Consider the following 21,727-nt stretch of genomic DNA (forward strand, 5'->3'; position numbering starts at 1 on the left):
CGCAAAATTAATGAACATGCTGCTTTTTTTTTACCGCCATGCGTTTTTTCGCGGAAAAAAACGCATCATGTGCACAAAAATTGCAGAATGCATTCTAAATGATAGGATGCATATGTCTGCGGTTCCTAATGTGGTTTTATCGCAAAAAAGCGCGAAAAAAAAGTGAAAAAACCTGAATGTGTGCACATAGCCTAATACTACAGTTCTATTCACCAGAGCTGACGCTCTGTGAGGAGAGCCCATACTGCCAGGAAGTCAGGAGGCTGTAATGAGATTGCATTTCTCTTAGGCTACTTTCACACTTGTGTCGTTCGACGCACGTCACAATGCATCGTTTTGGAGAAAAAACACATCCTGCAAAGTTGCCCGCAGGATGCGTTTTTTCTCCATAGACTTTCATTAGCGTCGCATTGCGACGGATTGCCACACGTCGCATCCGTCGTGCGACAGATGCGTCATGTTTTTACAGTCCGTCGGGACAAAAAAACGTTGCATGCAACGTTTTTTTTGTCTTTCGGTTCCGCTTTATCCGACCGCGCATGCGCGGCCGGAACTCCGCCCCCTCCTCCTCGGATCTAACAGTGGGGCAGCGGATGCGTTGAAAAACTGCATCCGCTGCCCCCGTTGTGATTTTATTTCACAGTATGCGTCGGTACGTCGGGCCGACGCATGGCGACGGGCCCGTACCAACGCTAGTGTGAAAGTAGCCTTAACTGCTTTAACAACTTTAGAATACCCCTTCAAGTTTACTACCCATGAATATCCCCTCTATCAATGTCACAGTAATACACAAACACAATAACATGTTTTCTCGGCTCTACAGCATTACACTTTACTTGCCATTTATTTGCTCATGCCTTGAAAATTATTACATATTTTTACATTTTTTGTCTTCCTCTTTGGCAATTACCAGTGTTTACTATCATCTTCATATATTTAAAATCATTCTGTAAGCCCTATAAAAAGGTAAATAAGAGGTATAATTATGTTCTAACCTGATATGTGGCACCAGATCCATAGTCACAGTCCGGTCTGTAACTTTCTTCCTCAAAGAGGCTGATCGGATTAATTTAACAAGATGTTAACCCAAGTTTATTTTTCATTGAGAACTTTTCTTTTCTTTGAGTTTTAGGCGTATGAAGGAGTGTTACAGCTTGTTGAGGCACGTGAGCAATATGAAGAGCTTTGCATCATCATGTGTGTTATCCCTGCTACTATCAGCAACAATGTACCGGGAACAGATTTCAGTATTGGTTCAGACACGGCGGTTAATGCAGCCATGGAGGTAAATAAAATCCACTCACCTGATGTACTATGCCAAGCTTTGCAGCATCTGAAAATCTAAAAGGGAATATATGATATATATATATTTTTTTTTTTTTCTTTTGCTGGATGATTTATTTTTTTCAGTTCGAAATTTGGAGCACATTTTTGTACTTTTCTTTAGCATTTTTTTTTTTTTGGGGGGAGGGGGGGAGGGCGTGATCAGCGGTGCCAGGTAACAAGTACACTTTATTACTGTTCTATTCTTGCACTGTTCTTTTTATGGTATAGATGACATTATTTTTCTTTTTCGAGCCACATCAAAGTGCTTTGCCCCCGTAGTTCTGCCATGGATCACATCCTAATGGATCCATGACAGAGGCATGATCTGTTAGGCTACCTGTCAATGTAACACTGACAGCCAGATAATGAAGTATGTGATTAAAGGAATGCTTGTTCAAGTCCTCATGTGTGACCGATCAAAATTTTTTTTACATTTTATTTTTTTACAATGCCTTAGGCTGGTTTCACATTTGCGTTAAAAAACGCAGCGTTTAAAACGCATCCGCAGGTGGTGAAAAAAAACGCATGTAAACGCGTACAAACGCTGCATTTTATAGACGCATGTGTTTTCGTATGCGGTAAAAAAAAGCCGCGTTTTTACACGTTTACATGCGTTTTTTACCACGTTTGCATTTTTTAAAAGCATGATGAGAAATTTCACAAGAGAAAAATCAAGATCCAGACACCGCCAATGGGATTACAGAGGGCGTGTGACATGACTCTGTGGACCAAAATATGGAAAAATTGTAGCTCTCAAAATGTGGTAACGCAAAAAATATTTTTTTGGAATAAAAAGCGTCTTTAGTGTGTGACAGCTGCCAATCATAAAAATCTACTAGAAAACCCACTATAAATAGAAATGGCTAGGGTTACGGTTTGGATCCCTAGGGTTAGGGTTTGGATCCCTAGGGTTAGGGTTAGGGTTTGGATCCCTAGGGTTAGAGTTAGGGTTTGGATCCGTAGGGTTAGGGTTTGGATCCCTAGGGTTAGAGTTAGGGTTTGGATCCCTAGGGTTAGGGTTTGGATACCTTTATCACCTTGATGGGTTAGGGTTTGGATCCCTTTATCACCTTGATGGTGGGGGGTGGCTTATCAGTGTGTAGACTTGTTTTTCTCTATTGAAACGCATGCGTTTAAAAACGCAACCAAACGCACGTGCTTAAAAACGCATGCGTTTACATAGACAGCAATACGTTTTTTTGCGGCAAAAAAACGCCTCTAGAAATTACTACATGTTGCATTTCCACAACAAAACGCAAGCATAGAAACGACGCATGCATCGTCAAACGCGGCAAAACGCATACAAAAAAAACGCATGCGTTTTTGATGTTAAATATAGGATGCGTTTGTATGCGTTAAAGCGCAGTGGCAAAAAACGCAAATGTGAAACCAGCCTTAACGACCGCTGATATGCATGAAAACAGCATCTGCTGAGGGGCCTTATTCCCTCATCGCCGTTTTGAAACTGCAGTCAGGAATAAAGTAATAGTTCCCCCTAGAGTCGGAAAATCTCTGGGGCTTAGCTACACAAGGTAGCTGAGACCCTAGAGAACATGATCGGGGACAGTTTTTCCTGTTCTCGTGATCGCTGTTCTTCAACGAATAACGGCGATTGTGTATAAAAAGTGAGGTCCGGTGTGAAAGTAATTTCTCATTTCTCTCTCCTTTGACATGATAGAACATATCAGAGGAGAGAGAAATTCTGACTCCCAAGCCCTCCACAGTACCTTAGTGCCGTAACCACCATCTTCTGGCTTTCCTCCGCCTCCTCTTCATGAAGCAAAATGGCGTGTGCATGCACAGTGTGACCGCTGTGACCTGCCAGCCAGTAACTGCAAAGATTTTTACTTTTGGTTCTTGAATTTTTATCAGTCTATCATATTGATCAGAAGCTCAATAATTAATAAATAGGTCAGCACTTGGGCTGTGTTTGCTGTTCACCCTCTTGATAAATCCCCCCTCTGTGTCATTCCCTTAATCAGATTACGTTTTGCTTTTTTATTATGTTTCTTTATTTAATTTTTTGCCCTTGGGGTTAGGGTTAGAGGACAGGGTTGTGGAATAGGGTTGCAATAGGGATAGGGTTGGGGTTAGGCTTGTGGTTGGGGTTAGGCTTATGGTTGGTAAGGATTGGGGTAAGATTGGAGTTAGGGTTGAGGTTGGGGCTGGGGTTAAGGTTGGGGTAAGGGTTGGAGTTGGGGTCTGGGTTGAGGTTAGACTTGTCGTGTTAGGTTTGGGGTCAAGGTTGAGGTTAGGGTTGGTGGTTAGGCTTAGGGTTTTCTCAAAAGCAAAAGAAAAAAATGATCGCGGCATATTCAATATGGCAGCCTAATGTTATCAAACTACTGTTTAAACCCCTGGATATAATCGTTGAAGGGTGTTGTTTTAAATATGGGGTCACTTGTGGGGGATTTTCTGCTGTTTTGGCACTGTAGAGGCAACAGCAACATGACACCCACCAACTGTTTCAGTCAAATTTGTGTTCCAAAATTCAAATAATCTCCTTCCGTTCCAAGTCCTGCTTTTTGTCTAAACAGAGACTTCTGGACACATGTAGGGTATCGCTACGCTTGTAAGAAAGTTGCTAACAAACTGTGGGGTGCACTTTTTAGTGTTACTGCTTGCAAAGGTAAAACAATTGGGGCTAAAGTAACATTTCAGAGGTAAAATTTTATTTTTTTCTTCATTCCACTTTGCATTAATTCCTGTGTAGCACCTGAAGGGTTAAACCATTTCCTGAGAGCAGTTTTGAAGTATTTGAGGGGCGCGGTTTTTAAAATGATATTCTTTTTTGGGAGTTTACAATATATAGTCCCTTCAACGTCCATTGAAATCTGAATAGGCCCCTAAAGAAACAGGTTTTGTAAATTTGTTGAAAAAATTAGAAATCGCTGCTAAATTTTAAACCCCTCTAACATTCTAACAAAATAAAGTGTTTGAAAAATGATGCAGATGTAAAGTATACATATGGGAATTGTCATTTATGAATGTTGTACAACATGACTAACTGGTCTAAGGATATGAAGATCAAAAGTTTGAAAATTGCAAAAAAAAATTTTCTTACAAAATTTACTCCAAAATTGTTACTACTATCATGAAGTATAATATGTAACGGAAAAAAAAAAACAATCTCAGAATCAGTGGGATCTGTTGAAGCGTTCCAGAGTTATAACCACATAAAGTGACAGTGGTCAGATTTCTAAAATTTGGCCTGGTCATGAAGGTGAAAATGGGGTTACTAAGGGGTTAAAAGAAGAAAATTTTATTTTTGTGAATAAAAAAAACTAATGGCCAAAATATAACACAACTGGTATCTCCGTGTCCATAACGGCAATACAATAAAACGATACTACTTATCCCATACTCTGCAAAAATACAAAAAACACATCCGAATTACAATGTATTCGTACCTTCTCACATAAAGTGAAATGAAAAATTAGAATGTTACCGTACATATAATGTAAAATGGGACCAATGAAAATGACATCTCGCCACAAAAAGAAATCCCTCGTACGGCTCCATTGACAGAAAAATGTTACACTTATGGCTCTCAAAATATGCCGCAAAAATAATCATTTTTATTTTAAATATTCTACAATGGCAATAAAAGATAAATAAACCCATAATTGTGTTGACCGATAGAATGAAGTCAGCGCTGTAATTTGTGCAGCAGATGAAAAGCGTAAAATTGAAATTGTCAAAGAACAATAGTAGAATTTTTCAGTATTTATTTCCAGCAAAGAGTTAACAAAACTTAGAAATTAGGATGAGACAATGAAGTTCTGCTTAAACGTATTTCTTTATATAATTTACTAATACATCTGGTGAATGAATGGAGTGGAGGGGCATTCTCAGGATTGGTGGGGGTCTCAATCGTCAGACCCAGAAGTGATCAGAACGTTACCCCCCATTTCCAAACCTACAAGAAATAAAATGAGCTTTCTTCCAATGTCAAAGTGGACGTTAGGCATCCTCTGCACACAGTTGTTTTTTAGTTTAGTGGGTTTTTTTTTGTCAATTCTTCCTAAAGGGACCTGAAAGCAGCATAAAAAAATAACTGAGTTGGTAGAAATGCTTCCAAAACAAACTGCAATTATTTTAATTTTTATTTTGACAACATTTTATGGCTAAAACTTATGTAGAAGAAAGTGGCCTAAAAAATGAAAAAAAAAAAAAAGGCTAATGTGAGACCACCCTTGGGTTGTAAGGGCTTAGTCACACGTCAGTATCTGGGTTTGTGTACCAAAACCAGGCATGGGACTTTGAGAAAAACTACAATTGAATGATTGACACCTGTTTTGTGTTTTGGAGACCCTTTTGGTTTTGTCATACAAATACTGATGAAATACTGACCGATAATTCTGAGGTGTGAATAAAGCCCAGCCTAGGACACTATTACCACACCATGTTATAGATACATATCCATGTATGTGAGAAAAGGTTCAGTACAACTTGTGATTTAATCGTTTTAGTCCTCTGCTCTTTCTGGGATTTTTGGTCCAGTGGGTGGTCCCATCAGTGACTGACAGCTTTCTATGTATAAGTGTGCATACAGAGCTGTCAGTCACTGATCGGACCGCCCACAGGACTGAAAATCCCAGAAAGAGCCGAGGACTAAATGATGAAAACCATAGATTATATGGACTCTTTTCTCACAAACTGCATATTACCGTACACTGCTCCCCTCGTCTGCTCTATAACATGGTGCGTGCACTTTTTTCATGCTGACAGATTCCCTGTAATGGCCGTTTGGACAATCCCTGACCTGTAATAAACTTCCTCACGCTTAACATATTGTTTAGAAACAAACAAAACATGTAGATCACAAAATAATGAACCGTTTTGTTTCTTGATGTTTTAAGAGCTGTGATCGCATTAAACAATCTGCTTCTGGTACAAAGCGCCGTGTCTTCATCGTGGAAACCATGGGCGGATACTGCGGCTATCTAGCTACCACCGCGGGCATAGCTGTCGGCGCTGATGCTGCCTACATCTACGAAGATAACTTCAACATTCATGACTTAAGGGTGAGATGTGAAATCTTTTACGAACACTGTTGAGTTTCTGATCATTGTAAGGCTCCTGTACAGTCACTATTGACACTTTTTTTTTCTCTCGACTCTTGGAAATGAAACCCTGTACTAAAGAATAATGTTAATTGTAGCACATTTAACCAAGAAGGGGCCAAGTTATGGCATGGAATGCTAGCAGATGGAGATGGAACATGTGGCTACTTTTTGTAATCCTTCATGTAAAATATGTGACCTTATTGCTGTTAATTATATGGACTATTCTGCACGGTCACTCTGTGTTAGGATAGTACTTGATTTCACAAATAAATATGAATCTGTCTCGCAATGCTCATACCGTTGATGATAGTCTGGCCTCACGCAGAGAATCTCTGTAGGCTGCTCTATCTAATGGGACCTGACGCGAGGTATTCCTGTGTATACTGAATAGTCAAGAAAGTGTGGACCTAAAGAGGACCTGGGCTTCTTAGATGACGCTAATACTTATGGTTTCCACCATAGGGGCGTCGATTGCAGGGTAATAATACAGATCGGCCAAAAGACCTGACCCCAGAGAATTCTGTGGGTCGCTCACCCCCTTAAGTAATGTTCAATAAAAATTACAACTACAATAAAAATTTCTTATGATGGATTAAAAAAAAATCATAATCCAGTTTAACTGATACTTAATCCCATATGAATAGTCCCACATACTCTGTACTAAAAAGATAAGTTATAGTAATTTCAGTGTTAGATTTTCGCCACTTAAAGCCACCACTCCAGCCTTTATTTTTATTTCAGCGCTGAAGTGGAGCTACTCATGTCTGTTCCTGGCCCCTAGTATTGTACTTACCACCAGCTATCTTCTGGTGTTCACAACGCCGCTCCAGTCCAGATCTGTCATCTGGTGGCTGCAACTTCTGACTGAACGGAAGTCAGAGGTAACGATCACAAGATCTCAATGTCAGTCTGAGACGCTCGTTCTGGCCCTCGTAGACTTACACTGAGTAAGGACCTCTGGCTCACCCGCCCAGCAAACACTGGGTACCCAGCAGGGGTGCTGACACTGGAGTAGGGTGCTTTAACCATCGTTCGCTAATAGTATGTTTCTTTGTATCCTTAGTCTAATGTGGAACATCTAACAGAAAAAATGAAGACCGATATTCAGAGAGGACTTGTGCTAAGGTATACATGTTCACAAAGCATTATTCATAAAATACTGTATAAAAGTGGAATTACCGTATATACTCGAGTATAAGCCGAGATTTTCAGCCCATTTTTTTGGGCTGAAAGTCCCCCTCTCGGCTTATACTCGAGTCATATACCCGGGGGTCGGCAGGGGAGGGGGAGTGGGGGCTGTGTAGTTATACTTACCTGCTGCGGCGCGGTCCCTGCAGTCCCTGGCTTCCCCGGCGCTGCAGATTCTTCCTGTACTGAGTGGTCACATGGCACCGCTCATTACAGAAATGAATAGGCGGCTCCACCTCCCATAGGGGAGGAGCCGCATATTCATTGCTGTAAATGAGCGGTATCTGTGACCACTCAATTACAGGAAGAAGCTGCAGCGCCGGGGAAGCCAGGGACTGCAGGGACCGCACCAGGAAGAAGGTAAGTATACGGGGAGCGCAGCGCTGCGCTATATTTACCTGCTCCTCGCTCCGGTGCGGCTCCGTCTGCAGCGTCTCCTGGCTGTGACGCTCAGGTTAGAGGGCGCGGTGACGTAGTCAGTGCGCGCCCTCTGCTGAGCGTCAGTGCTGGAGACGGAGCCGCACGAGGAGCAGGTAAATATTGAAAGCGCCGGCGTCCTGAGCGAAGAGAGGTGAGTATGTGATTTTTTTTTTTGTTTTTATTGCAGCACCAGCAGCATTATATATGGCACAGCATTATATATGGAGCATCTATGGGGCCATAATCAACGGTGAAGAACATTATATATGGGGCACAGCTGTATAAGGAGCATCTATGGGGCCATAATCAACGGTGCAGAGCAATATATATGGGGCACAGCTTTATAAGGAGCATCTATGGGGCCATAATCAACGGTGCAGAACATTATATATGGGGCACAGCTGTATAAGGAGCATCTATGGGGCCATAATCAACGGTGCAGAGCAATATATATGGGGCACAGCTTTATAAGGAGCATCTACGGGGCCATAATCAACGGTGCAGAACATTATATATGGGGCACAGCTGTATAAGGAGCATCTATGGGGCCATAATCAACGGTGCAGAGCATTATATATGGGGCACAGCTGTATAAGGAGCATCTATGGGGCCATAATCAACGGTGCAGAACATTATATATGGGGCACAGCTTTATAAGGAGCATCTATGGGGCCATAATCAATGGTGCAGAGCAATATATATGGGGCACAGCTTTATAAGGAGCATCTATGGGGCCATAATCAACTGTGCAGAGCAATATATATGGGGCACAGCTTTATAAGGAGCACCTATGGGGCCATAATGAACGGTGCAGAGCACTATATGGCACAGCTTTATAAGGAGCATCTATGGGGCCATAATCAACGGTGCAGAACATTATATATGTGGCACAGCTTTATAAGGAGCATCTATGGGGCCATAATCAACTGTGCAGAGCAATATATATGGGGCACAGCTTTATAAGGAGCACCTATGGGGCCATAATAAACGGTGCAGAGCACTATATGGCACAGCTTTATAAGGAGCATCTATGGGGCCATAATCAACGGTGCAGAACATTATATATGTGGCACAGCTTTATTAGGAGCATCTATGGGGCCATAATCAACGGTGCAGAGCAATATATATGGGGCACAGCTTTATAAGGAGCATCTATGGGGCCATAATCAACGGTGCAGAGCAATATATATGGGGCACAGCTTTATAAGGAGCATCTATGGGGCCATAATCAATGGTGCAGAGCAATATATATATGGCACAGCTTTATATGGAGCATCTATGGGGCCATAATGAACGGTATAGAGCATTCCATATGGCACAGCTTTATGTGGAGCATCTATGGGGCCATAATCAACGGTGCAGAGCACTATATGGCACAGCTTCATAAGGAGCATCTATGGGGCCATAATCAACGGTGCAGAACATTATATATGTGGCACAGCTTTATTAGGAGCATCTATGGGGCCATAATCAACGGTGCAGAGCAATATATATGGGGCACAGTTTTATAAGGAGCATCTATGGGGCCATAATCAACGGTGCAGAGCAATATATATGGGGCACAGCTTTATAAGGAGCATCTATGGGGCCATAATCAATGGTGCAGAGCAATATATATATGGCACAGCTTTATATGGAGCATCTATGGGGCCATAATGAACGGTATAGAGCATTCCATATGGCACAGCTTTATGTGGAGCATCTATGGGGCCATAATGAACGGTGCAGAGCATTCTATATAGCACAGTTGTATATGGAGCATCTATGGGGCAATAATGAACGGTATGGAGCATCTATTTTTATTTTTGACATTTACCGGTAGCTGCTGCATTTCCTACCCTAGGCTTATACTCGAGTCAATAAGTTTTCCCAGTTTTTTGTGGCAAAATTAGGGGGGTCGGCTTATACTCGGGTTGGCTTATACTCGAGTATATACGGTACTAGGAGGACGGATTTGTAATAAAAGAAGGTTTAGAGAAAGTATTGTTATAATTCCTACTCAAAATTCCTAGATTTGTAGTTGGAGCTCTGGGACCTCCTTTTTTATGTTCATTTTTTGTCTGTTCTAATTTAAGAGCACAAAGTGTTTCTAAACCACATTATAAGTTGTGTTCCCCTGGTTGGGAAACGATGTATGTAACCATATATTTAGCTTCCCATCTTCGCCATACATCTGATCCTTGGTAACACCTAGCAGCTCCTGCACCTGCCCAAAACCTGGGGAATATGCAATCGCTAGGCTTGGAGAAGGAACGTCTGTTGCCCCTTCCTAGGCTCATTATTCATCTGCCCCTGAAACTGTATGATCTCCATCCTAAAACATGCCATCATGCCAACCGTCCACTTGTTGTAAAACACTTGGCAATCCACAGTGAGGTAGAGAAACGGAGATGAAAGGAAAAGGCTGCACAACAATACGTAGTTACAATGAGGTCTTCATGATTCCATGTTTGTCTGTATAATATTTTGCATGCCGATAACGAGCAATGAACACAGAGTAACCATACCGTGTATTCTGCAGGAATGAGAAATGCCATGACTTCTATACCACCGAATTTCTGTATAATCTGTACTCAGCTGAAGGAAATGGCATTTTTGACTGTCGTACAAATGTTCTTGGCCACTTGCAGCAGGTATGTAACATTGCACGACCAAACGGACAATTTGCCATTTGTAGGTTCAGATCCTTTTCAGGGTCTTAAACATATTATTTGGCTAGAGTATAATACAGGGGTTACACTAATTCTTCTATATGAATGTAGCTGGTACAAATATTAGAATATAGCTATATAATGGTTCTGAGTGATGGTAGATTATAATTGGCCAAAAACGAGACGTTCTCACCCACTTTGTCTTTATTTTAGCAATGTAATACTGAACTCTTTTTCTGTAAATTAGGGGGGTGCACCAACCCCTTTTGATCGAAATTATGGAACAAAACTTGGAGTCAAGTCTATGTTGTGGATTTCAGAAAAACTTAGAGAGTCTTATAGAAGGGGTAAGTTAAGCAGATCCCATAATTTTTTCTCGTTCTATGAATGTCACTTTTCCTGTGGTGGCCATGATGATGGGGCAGCATGTTGTCAGTGCAGAAGGAGTTTAGTCTAACCATTCTTGTAGATCTTAGCCTTGTACGGGAAGTATGCAAGATGTTTTTAAAGATCCATTTGATAAGGAAATCCTGAATGGCATTCAGTGAAAACTAATCTTCACTCTGTGATGCAACGTCTGTTGGTGCAATTGGTTTCTGTAGAATATGGACTGGTTTCCTTCCAGTTAGGTGCTGATGCAAAAGAAAGGGTTAAAGCTATGGGTAAATAAACCAAACATTATGTTCAGGGTGCACATATGTATGTTTCAGCTACTATGGTTTGTATAGCAGGGTCTATGATAATATTAAACTTGTGATGACGCATAAAATCTGCAGTAAGGAAACCATAATGTAACTTAATGGGATTGTCCACTCTGGACAATATCTGCTAGAAAAGTCTCTGGCTGTTTAGCAGGTCAGTATGACATAAATGTCCGTAGGGTTTTTATATTGGTTCCAGTGCCAAAGTACTCTTTTGGCCCGAAATGCACAGCCTTCATTGGAATCTAGTCACAGGGAAGGTATGCCTTTCATCTTTGTGTTATTTTACTCCATCTAATCTGGATGTGTTTAGCTATGAACAATGGGAGTCAATAAAGCTGGATTTATGGTCTCACTCCAATAGAAGCTAAATCGACTCTTAAAATTCAGGAATGGGCGCTTATTGTAGCGCTCCCCTCTACTGATACAAATGAAAAGCGCAGTCTTTTATCCATCACATTTCTACTATCCATTCTTGATAATGTACACTGTGTTTACTCATGTTTAATTTTCCAATAGTTTTGCTTTTTTTAGAATGAACCAAAAAAAGCACCTCATTGATGGACCTTGATTCTTTCTTGTTCAGGACTGTCTGTGTTTTGAATTACAACTTGGGCATTTACCAAATGAAGAACAAGAGAGACATTTGATCTCTATGTATTGGCAAAATTTGGATATAATCGCTGAAGAAAAATAATTCTGTTTATAATACCTCGGTTAATAAACTAAAGCGCAATTATATCTGTCCTATAGACATATTTTGGATTACCGTATATACTCATGTATAAGCCGAGTTTTTAAGCACATTATTCTGCTGAAAACGAACCCCCCCCCCCCCCAAATCTCCCCAGCTTATACACGAGTCATTGTCCCAGAAGCTGGTGGGGCAGGGGTCACAGGAGGCAGGAGAGAACGGCTGTAACTGTGCCCGTTGCTAAAGAGAAATGAATATTCACTGCAATGGCAATGAGTATTAATTTCTCTTATAGTGTGCACAGTTACAACCTCTGCTTCCAGCAGTTAAACCCCCCCCCCCCCCCCCAAAAAAAAAAACTCCTACTTACCTTCCCTGCTCGTCCTCGCAGCATCCTGTTACGTCTTCCAGCAGCTCCAAGCGATTACGCGTCCCCGGTGAGTGGAGAGGTGATATTCATTAATGAGCGGGGACACGCTCGGCCGCAGGAGCTGCTGACGCCAGAACAAGATGCTGCGAGGGCGCGAAGGGAAGGTAGGTAGGAGGATTTTTTTAATGCTTTTCTCATGGGCAGCCATGCATACAAGGATAGTGATGAGGAGCCACGGGGAGCTATGTATACAAGGACAGAGATGCATACCAGAATAGAGATGAGGGGACAATGCATGCCAGGATAGGGATGAAGAGCCATGCATACAGGGATGGGGAGCCATGCATACAGGAACGGGGAGCCATGCATACAAGGACAGGGATGGGAAGCCATGCATACCAGGATAGAGATAAGGGGACAATGCATACCCAGCTTATACTCGAGTCTATACGTTTTCCCATTTTTTTGTGGCCAAAGTAGCGTAGGTGCCTCAGCGTATACTCGGTTTGGCTTACACATTGGTATATACGGTATTTTAATGTCATCCATATTTTGCTATACCAAACCCTGCTCTGTTTTCTACTGTTCACCTACTGTGAGTACTCTGCATGGGATCAGTAGTGGCTGCATTCAGGAGAACTCTGTCCGTCAGTCATGTGCTTGCTTGTTATCCATTAGGAGCTTTAGATATTTGGCTTACTATTACGATTATTGGTATGGCTTTTCTAGGGCATGAACATTCATTCATTCTTTCTCTATGTATTAAGTCAAGTGTGAGAACTTGCCGTATTGATATGACACTTAGGCCGGGAATGGATTAGATGCAGTGTATTATCAATGCAGGCTGATGCATATGTTGCCCTTGCTTGTTCTGGGTATCATGCATGTTATATATCTACCACGTGGATCATGATCCAGGCCTATATATATGTGTGTGCGCGTGTGTATATATCTATGTATGTATATGTGTGTATATATATATATATATATATATATATATATATATATAATATATATATATATATATATATGTGTATATATATATATATATACATATACACACATACATTCCTGTGTTTAACTATTGTTGCTTTTGCATATATGCTGAGCGTTTATTGCCCAGATATCACATTGTATTGTGCTTGAAATAGCTTTTCTTTCTTTTTCCTTGAACTCTGTTCTACACGGTTATAGCTAAAGGTAAATGGCTTTTAAATATATCAATTTACCATTTCACACCATTTACTATTCTATACCATTAACTTACAGCACAGGCATGGAGCGAGGCGTGACAGTCTCCATTGCATTACACCGCACCTCTTTGGTTTAGTCCCTTTGCCAAGCATGCCACTTGTGTTCTATTGGTTAAGCAGACAATTTCCACTAAGAATCATGTGCGACATTAGAAATAAGTTATATATTTTTTTTGTAGCTAAGGAAATGTGGGCTAAAGTCATGATGGGTCAGTCTGTCGCTTATATATAACTGATGGCTAATAGACACTTATAATACAACTTCTGACCCTCATGCTGCAGTATCTCCAGTTTGCTCGCTAGATTAAATTGATTGTTTGTTTTTTTTAATTGAAGGTCGTATATTTGCAAATTCTCCGGACACAGCCTGTGTAATAGGACTTAGGAAGAAAGTTGTGGCATTTACATCTGTTTGTGACTTGAAAAAAGTAACTGACTTTGAGTAAGTATCCATAACTAATTAAAGGGAATATAATTTCTCTGTAAATGTATTTTTGTTGCTTATATACCAGCATTATATGCCATAACGCCGTACACAAATTGTAGTCACCGACCTTAGTCCTTGTCACAGTAGGGATCACAATTGAATATCCTTAACTTAGAAACTTGGCCTGGCTTCATTAAAAATTCTGGTAATGTCAGTGTGTTTTGTAGTGTAGGAGTAAATGGAGAACCAAGAGGTAACCCTCTGTCATCGAGGTAAAGGCTCAGACTACAGGCATCAGGAATCAAAGATTGGCTGCAAAATTGCTCATAGTTATATGATCTGGCTGCGGACTGTCAGAGATAACAGCAATAAATATATATATATATATATATATATATATATATATATATATATATATATATATATATATATACATACATACATACATACATACATATATATATATATATATATATATATATATATATATATATATATATATATATATATATATATATATATATATATATATATATATATACACCTTAGTAATAAGGTCACTGACAACTCTACACAACCCTAACCCTATACACATATACAGCTCTGGCAAACATTTAAGAGACCACTGCAAAATGTTCAGTTTGTCTGATTTTTCTCTTTATAGGTATATTTTTGAGTAAAATGTAAAATTAGTCTATAAGCTTCTGACATGTCCCCAAATTTCCAAGCATTACATTTTGTATTTTTTTTTTTCTGACAAAGAGAAATGGTCAAAATTTAAAAAAACAACAGTGCTTTCAGACCTGAAATAATGCAAAGAAAACAAGTTCATAATCATTTAGAAACAACAAGACTAATGTTTTAACTTGGGAAGAGTTCAGAAATCAATATTTTGTGGAATAACCATGATCTTTAATCACAGCTTTCATGCGTCTTGGCATGCTTTCCACCAGTCCTGCACACTGCTTCTTCAGCAAAAATGTAAGCAATTCCTCTTTGTTTGATGGCTTCTGACTATCCATCATCCTCTTGATTTTCAATGGGGTTCAGGTCTGGAGAATGGATGACAGTGTTTTGATGTGGTAGTCTCTCAATTTTTGCCAGAGCTGTATATATACGAGTATGGCTACTTTGATGAACCTAGAATATAAGACATATTTTCAGTTATTTTCAGTTGTTTCACACTTTTTCGTTAAGTATGTAATTCCACATGTGTCAATTCATAGTTTTGATGACCTCAGTGTGAATTTACAACTTTCATAGTCATGAAAATACAGAAACATCTTTAAATGAGGAGGTGTGTCCAAACTTTATATATATATATATATATATATATATATATATATATATATATATATATATATATATATATATATATATATATATATATATAAATATTTAAAGTTTGGCCACACCTTCTCATTTAAAGATTTTTCTGTATTTTCATGACTATGAAAGTTGTAAATTCACACTGAGGGCATCAAAACTATGAATTGACACATGTGGAATTACATAGTTAAAAAAAAAAATATATATATATATAATATATATATAATAGTTATATGAAAAGTTTGGGCACCCCTATTAATCTTAAGCTTAATGTTTTATAAAAATTGTTTTTTTTTTTAATAGCTATTTCAGTTTTGTATATCTAATAACTGTTTTGCTTCCATTTTGTAACTATATATATATATATATATATATATATATATATATATATATATATATATATATATACATACATACACATACACACACAGTTATATGAAAAAGTTTGGGCACCCCTATTAACCTTGGTGTTTTATAAAAATTGTTTTTTTTTGCAACAGCTATTTCAGTTTCATATATATAATAACTGTTGGACACAGCAATGTTTCTGCCTTGAAATGAGGTTTATTGTACTAACAGAAAATGTGCAATCTGCATTCAAACAAAATTTGACAGGTGCATAAGTATGTGCACCCCACCAGAAAAGTGACATTAATATTTAGTAGATCCTCCTTTTGCAAAAATAACAGCCTCTAGTCGCTTCCTGTAGCTTTTAATGAGTTCCTGGATCCTGGATGAAGGTATTTTTGACCATTCCTCTTTACAAAACAATTCCAGTTCAGTTAAGTTTGATGGTCGCCGAGCATGAACAGCCCTCTTCAAACGATCCCACAGATGTTCAATGATATTCAGGTCTGGGGACTGGGATGGCCATTCCAGAACAGTGTAATTGTTCCTCTGCATGAATGCCGGAGTCGATTTGGAGTGGTGTTTTGGATCATTGTCTTGCTTTAAGATCCATCCCCTGCGTAACTTCAACTTTGTCACTGATTCATGAACATTATTGTCAAGAATCTGCTGATACTGAGCAGAATCCATGCGTCCCTCAACTGTAACAAGATTCCCGGTGCCAGCATTGGCCACACATCCCCAAAGCATGATGGAACCTCCACCAAATTTTACTGTGGGTAGCAAGTGTTTTTCTTGGAATGCTGTGTTTTTTGGCCGCCATGCATAATGCCTTTTTGTATGACCAAACAACTCAATCTTGGTTTCATCAGTCCACAGGACCTTCTTCCAAAAAAGAAATTGGCTTCTCCAAATGTGCTTTTGCATACCTCAGCCGACTCTGTTTGTGGCGTGCTTGCAGAAACTGCTTCTTTCGCCTCACTCTCCCATACAGCTTCTCCTTGTGCAAAGTGCGTTGTATAGTTGACCGATGCACAGTGACACCATCTGCAGCAAGTTGATGCTGCAGCTCTCTGGAGGTGGTCTGAGGATTGTCCTTGACTGATCTCACCATTCTTCTCTTCCTTTCTAATGTTTTTCTTGGCCTGCCACTTCTGGCCTTAACAAGAACTGTACCTGTGTTCTTCCATTTCCTTACTATGTTCCTCACAGTGGAAATTGACAGGTTAAATCTCTGAGACAGCTTTTTGTATCCTTCCCCTGAACAACTATATTGAATAATCTTTGTTTTCCGATCATTAGACAGTTGCTTTGAGGAGCCCATGACGCCACTCTTCAGAGGAGATTCAAACAGGAGAACAACTTGCAAGTGGCCACTTTAAGTAGCTTTTCTCATGATTGCATACACCTGGCTATGAAGTTCAAAGCTCAATGAGGTTAGAAAACCCAAAAAAGTGCTTTAGTAAGTCAGTAAAAAGTAGGTAGGAGTATTTAAAACAAGAAAATAAGGGTGCCCATACTTATGCACCTGTCAAATTTAGCTTGAATGCAGATTGCACATTTTCTGTTAGTACAATAAACCTCATTTCAAGGCAGAACCATTACTGTGTCCAACAGTTATTATATATATGAAACTGAAATAGCTGTTGCAAAAAAAAACAATTTTTATAAAACACCAAGGTTAATAGGGGTGCCCAAACTTTTTCATATAACTGTGTGTGTATGTGTATGTATGTATATATATATATATATATATATATATATATATATATATATATATATATATATATATATATATATATATATATAGTTACAAAATGGAAGCAAAACAATACGGTATATACAATTACATGCAATGCAAGGGATAACCAGAGGATACTACTAAACCTGTGTCACGGAAATGGCTCCGAGCTTAGCTGAGAAGGTACTCCTTTTTTAGGAAAACGGACAGAACCATAGCAAACGCTACCTTGCAGGACTGATAAATGACAGTAACCCAAACTCTGATTTTTACTAGATAAAGGTTATGCGCACATACCTCCCCTTGCTGAGCTCATATGGGGGCTGGTCATAGGATGTGCAAGGTCTTTTAGAACTTTGAGATCCCCAACTTTCATGATATCTTTATATTGTTGTCATGTTTTCCTATCACGATTTTACCTTTCTATAAAGATAATACATGGCATGGATAACATCATTCATCTGCTCCGATATTAAGTTTCATGTGTGTTAATCTCTTCACTATGAACTATGACACCCAAAATACATCTCCCATAAATATCGGATCGATGCCAGCCCCAATGTTCATCACCGACCACTGGCTCCAGAGTGTCTGAGTCTAGTCTTTAGGACAGAGGAAGCTCTTGCCTCAGAAGTGTACTTCTCTGCCTCTGAATATACTAATCTTATACTTGTTGGCTGATTCTCCATAACTCCATTGTTGCAATTACCTATTCACAGCAGGGGGTCCTACTTCAATGAAGGTTGAAGTGTCAGCTCTTTCTCATTTCCCCAGTTATGATTAATCCCATATGTTCAACGTGAAGGTGATATGTCCCTTCTCTGGAGATGTCTTTATGGATTTTTGCCATTTTTCTCTATGATGGGGACCATGGTGAGAGAAGACACTAGTTCAGAGTGTTGTGGCGAGGAGCTGGCCTTAGATGGCACTGGACTAATCTTGTCTCTCCCTATAGTCCTGACTGGATTGTTAAACTATAGCCCCGATTCAGTAAGACTGACTTTTTTGTTTGTTTGGTTTATACTTTTTTTTCTTCTACGACATTGATAAGGGGTCATGGTGGAGCCACACCCCTTCAAGAATCTGGAGCGACCAACGAGTGGCATTGGCCATGCCAGAAATCTTACTCCAATCAAGGAATGGAAAGAGATTCCTGGTGTTGGTAATGCCACAATTGATGCCCTAAGTCCACCCATTTTGACAGAGCTAGAGAAAAATGGCATGAAAACGTCAAATGTCTCAAAATTTTGGCACAGCTTATAGTTACAACAAAACTTTTCCATCACTTTTTTTGGTGCCAAAGCTTTGATGAATTGTGGGCTACATTTTTATGGAAACAGTGAAGTGCTTCAGAGAAAAGAATGCATGGCTTTAGTTCTTGCTGCCTGCGGTTTTTGCAGCATGAATTGACTGTCAGGTTCCCGTAACTACCATGTTTAAAGCCATATATATGACATTACGTAATGTTGCATTGTGCTTTAAATTAATGTGTTCTTCTAATTTTATCATCTAGACACAGGGTGCCAAAGGAACAGTGGTGGTTGAACTTGCGCCTGATGCTCAAGATGCTAGCGAACTACCAAATCAGCTTCACAGAATATGTACCAGGAAAGATAGAACATGTGACACGCAGGACCCTAAGCATCGACAAAGGCTTTTGATTTGTCTGAGATACATTACCCAATGAGATATACAAATATGAATGTGTAACACAATGATTGCTATGACTAGCCCCTTGTATTAAATCCTCTTTAACATATCAGTGTTTTTAGTTAGTTACACCACCCCATTGATTTTGATTACATACTGCCAATCTACTACTTTACAGCACACAGACAGAACAAATTGTAGTGATGAATAATAAATGGAGCCCTGCCATATGTGTGAGCGAAGAATGTGCCGTATGTTTTTACTCTTAATAGGAACCTTGCAGCGTAACAAACACTAGTTGCCTGCAGACATATTGGTAATCACCAGGTAAACAATATTTTTTAAATAGGTTTGTCAGGTCAGCTACAGGGAGAAAATGTTATTTTCTTCCTGCAGCCGCTTGCTTAGTTTTGGAGGCTGTAACAGTCACAGTGTACAGTCGGTGTGCTTTGATCACTCCCACAACTTCTTGACTGTGTGCTCTCGGCACACACGCTGCTGCGCAGGCTGTCAGTCATGGGAGCGATTACACTGTACTCACTGTATATTTTGGGTTGACTGTCTCGGCTCCCTGCTCTTCGTCAATGACTAGAAGGGAATGTCTACCGGGAGACTTTAACTTTATTTTCTCCCTGTATCTGCTCTTCCAGTAAGCCAGTCAAACATGCTCTATTCACCTGCAGATTATCACTATATCTGAAGGTGCACAGGGTTTTATGGCTGTCAGGTTCCCTATAAATCTAAATAATGGTTTAAATTCTTTAATAAGGAATAAACTGGAATGGATAAGTCACAAATGTACAAAAAATAAAGACAAACTTTTACAAATCATAGTTACATTTTTTTATTTTAGTGTAAGCTTTCATGTTAGCTTGTGTCCTCTCATAATGGAGATAAGACTAACACATTGCAGATTATAGTATATACAAGTACAAGATCTACCTAGGAACCATCTACAGCAGAACATGGGAGAGGGAAATAAATTACACTTGCCAGTTCCCATCGATAAACTTAAGTTAGCTTATTGAAGGGTTGTCAGAACTCTCATATATTAACACCTCTCCCCATTTAGCCCCCCCCACCCCCCCCCCCCCTTCCCCAAGCCTTATTTCACCTTTATGACCAGGCCAATTTTTACTTCATATGTACTTTATGGTAACATTTCTTCGATATGACGTAGTGTTTATTTGTGAAAAAATTGGAAATTTTGGCAAAAATGTAGCAATTTGCATACTTTTGATTTTTATGCTCTGAAATCAGTGTCACACATGTCTACTTTACATCAGCACAATTTTTGAAACATCATTTTTTGTTTATTAGTTAGAAGGGTTAAAATATGACCAGTGATTTCTCATTTTTCAAAAAAAAAATTTACAAAACCATTTTTTTATGGACCACATCACATTTGAAAAGACTTTGAGGGGTCTATATGACAGAAAATACCCAATAGTGACACCATTCTAAAAACTGCACCCCTCAAGGTACTCTAAACCACATTCAAGAAGTTTATTAACCCTTCAGGTGTTTCACAGGAATTAATGTAATGTTGAAGGAATAAAAGAATATTTAACTTTTTTTGCCACAAATTTTACTTTAGAACCAAATTTCTTTATTGGCTGTGAAAATAGTGGGAAGGGCAAACAACAATAAGCAAAGATATGAAACGCAGAATACAAGTAGAGGAGGTGCTATATAGGGGAAAGAAAAGGAAGAGATAACTGCATGTAGAAATGTGTACACTAGAGATAATAGAATTACAATTTTATTAAATACATGACCGCAAGCAAAAATAATTAATAAAAACATCTAAAAGCATACAAGAGGTCCCAGATCTAAGTATCCCACACAGCGCATAAATATATCAACCATGGGACAGTAAGGTAATATTATATAGCACAATATATAATGTACATTGCACATGCCCATAGGTAATGTAGTACCAAAGCAAAAACAGAGGATTGCCAAAGAGAAAGAGGGAGGAGAGGAAAAAGCTCAAGCTCAAAAAGAAGGTTCGAAAGGATACCTGCATAGGCATAAGGATGGAAATGACACTAGTGAGTGGCAAGTACCTGCAGAGCAACGGGAGATCAGTGGGGATACAGCGGAGATGGAAGAACCGCTGACCTGGGAGATGACCCCACGCGTATCGTCCTGTCTAGCACAGCTTCGTCAGGGGAGATATGGCTAAGCTTGCAAGCTGAGTGTTTAAATATACACACTGATGATGACATTACATACCGGTGTTGGGAGTTCCGGACCGGAAGTGGGATGGGCGTGATGCAAAGGGTGGAGGGCGGGCTCACATCAAGGCTCTCACGGAGAGGTGCCCAGGCACAGTATGGAGGAGGGCCAGGAGGGAGAAGTCTCAGCACGCATGGAGGGAAAGAGTACGCATGCGCAGCTCCCGGGAGAGAATACATTGCAATGTTGCAAATACTAGGAATTTATCAGCTCACCCAACCAGACGTATTAGAATCCAATTCTCAATAGACATGTGCAGAGCACTGATCACCACCAAGTTCCTGCCGGCCGAGTTCCAGGTAAAAATGCAAATCACTCA

The 21,727-nt window shown here is 39.7% G+C and overlaps 1 protein-coding gene across 2 annotated transcripts in view; it reads left to right on the forward strand.

Annotated features, from left to right (window-relative positions):
* Window positions 1-19,995, forward strand: part of PFKL (phosphofructokinase, liver type) — a 152,455-nt gene extending 132,460 nt beyond the window's left edge. For both annotated transcript variants that reach the window (XM_069733880.1, XM_069733881.1), the window contains exons 16-22: window positions 1,133-1,285; window positions 6,189-6,353; window positions 7,459-7,520; window positions 10,525-10,636; window positions 10,902-11,001; window positions 14,009-14,114; window positions 19,031-19,995. In XM_069733880.1, the coding sequence (XP_069589981.1) occupies window positions 1,133-1,285; window positions 6,189-6,353; window positions 7,459-7,520; window positions 10,525-10,636; window positions 10,902-11,001; window positions 14,009-14,114; window positions 19,031-19,178 (846 nt within the window). In that variant the 3' untranslated portion in view covers window positions 19,179-19,995. The remainder of the gene's footprint in view (window positions 1-1,132; window positions 1,286-6,188; window positions 6,354-7,458; window positions 7,521-10,524; window positions 10,637-10,901; window positions 11,002-14,008; window positions 14,115-19,030) is intronic.
* The last annotated feature ends 1,732 nt before the right edge of the window (window positions 19,996-21,727 follow it).

The sequence above is a fragment of the Ranitomeya imitator genome, chromosome 7 (assembly GCF_032444005.1).
Source record: "Ranitomeya imitator isolate aRanImi1 chromosome 7, aRanImi1.pri, whole genome shotgun sequence".
Lineage (NCBI taxonomy): Eukaryota > Metazoa > Chordata > Amphibia > Anura > Dendrobatidae > Ranitomeya > Ranitomeya imitator.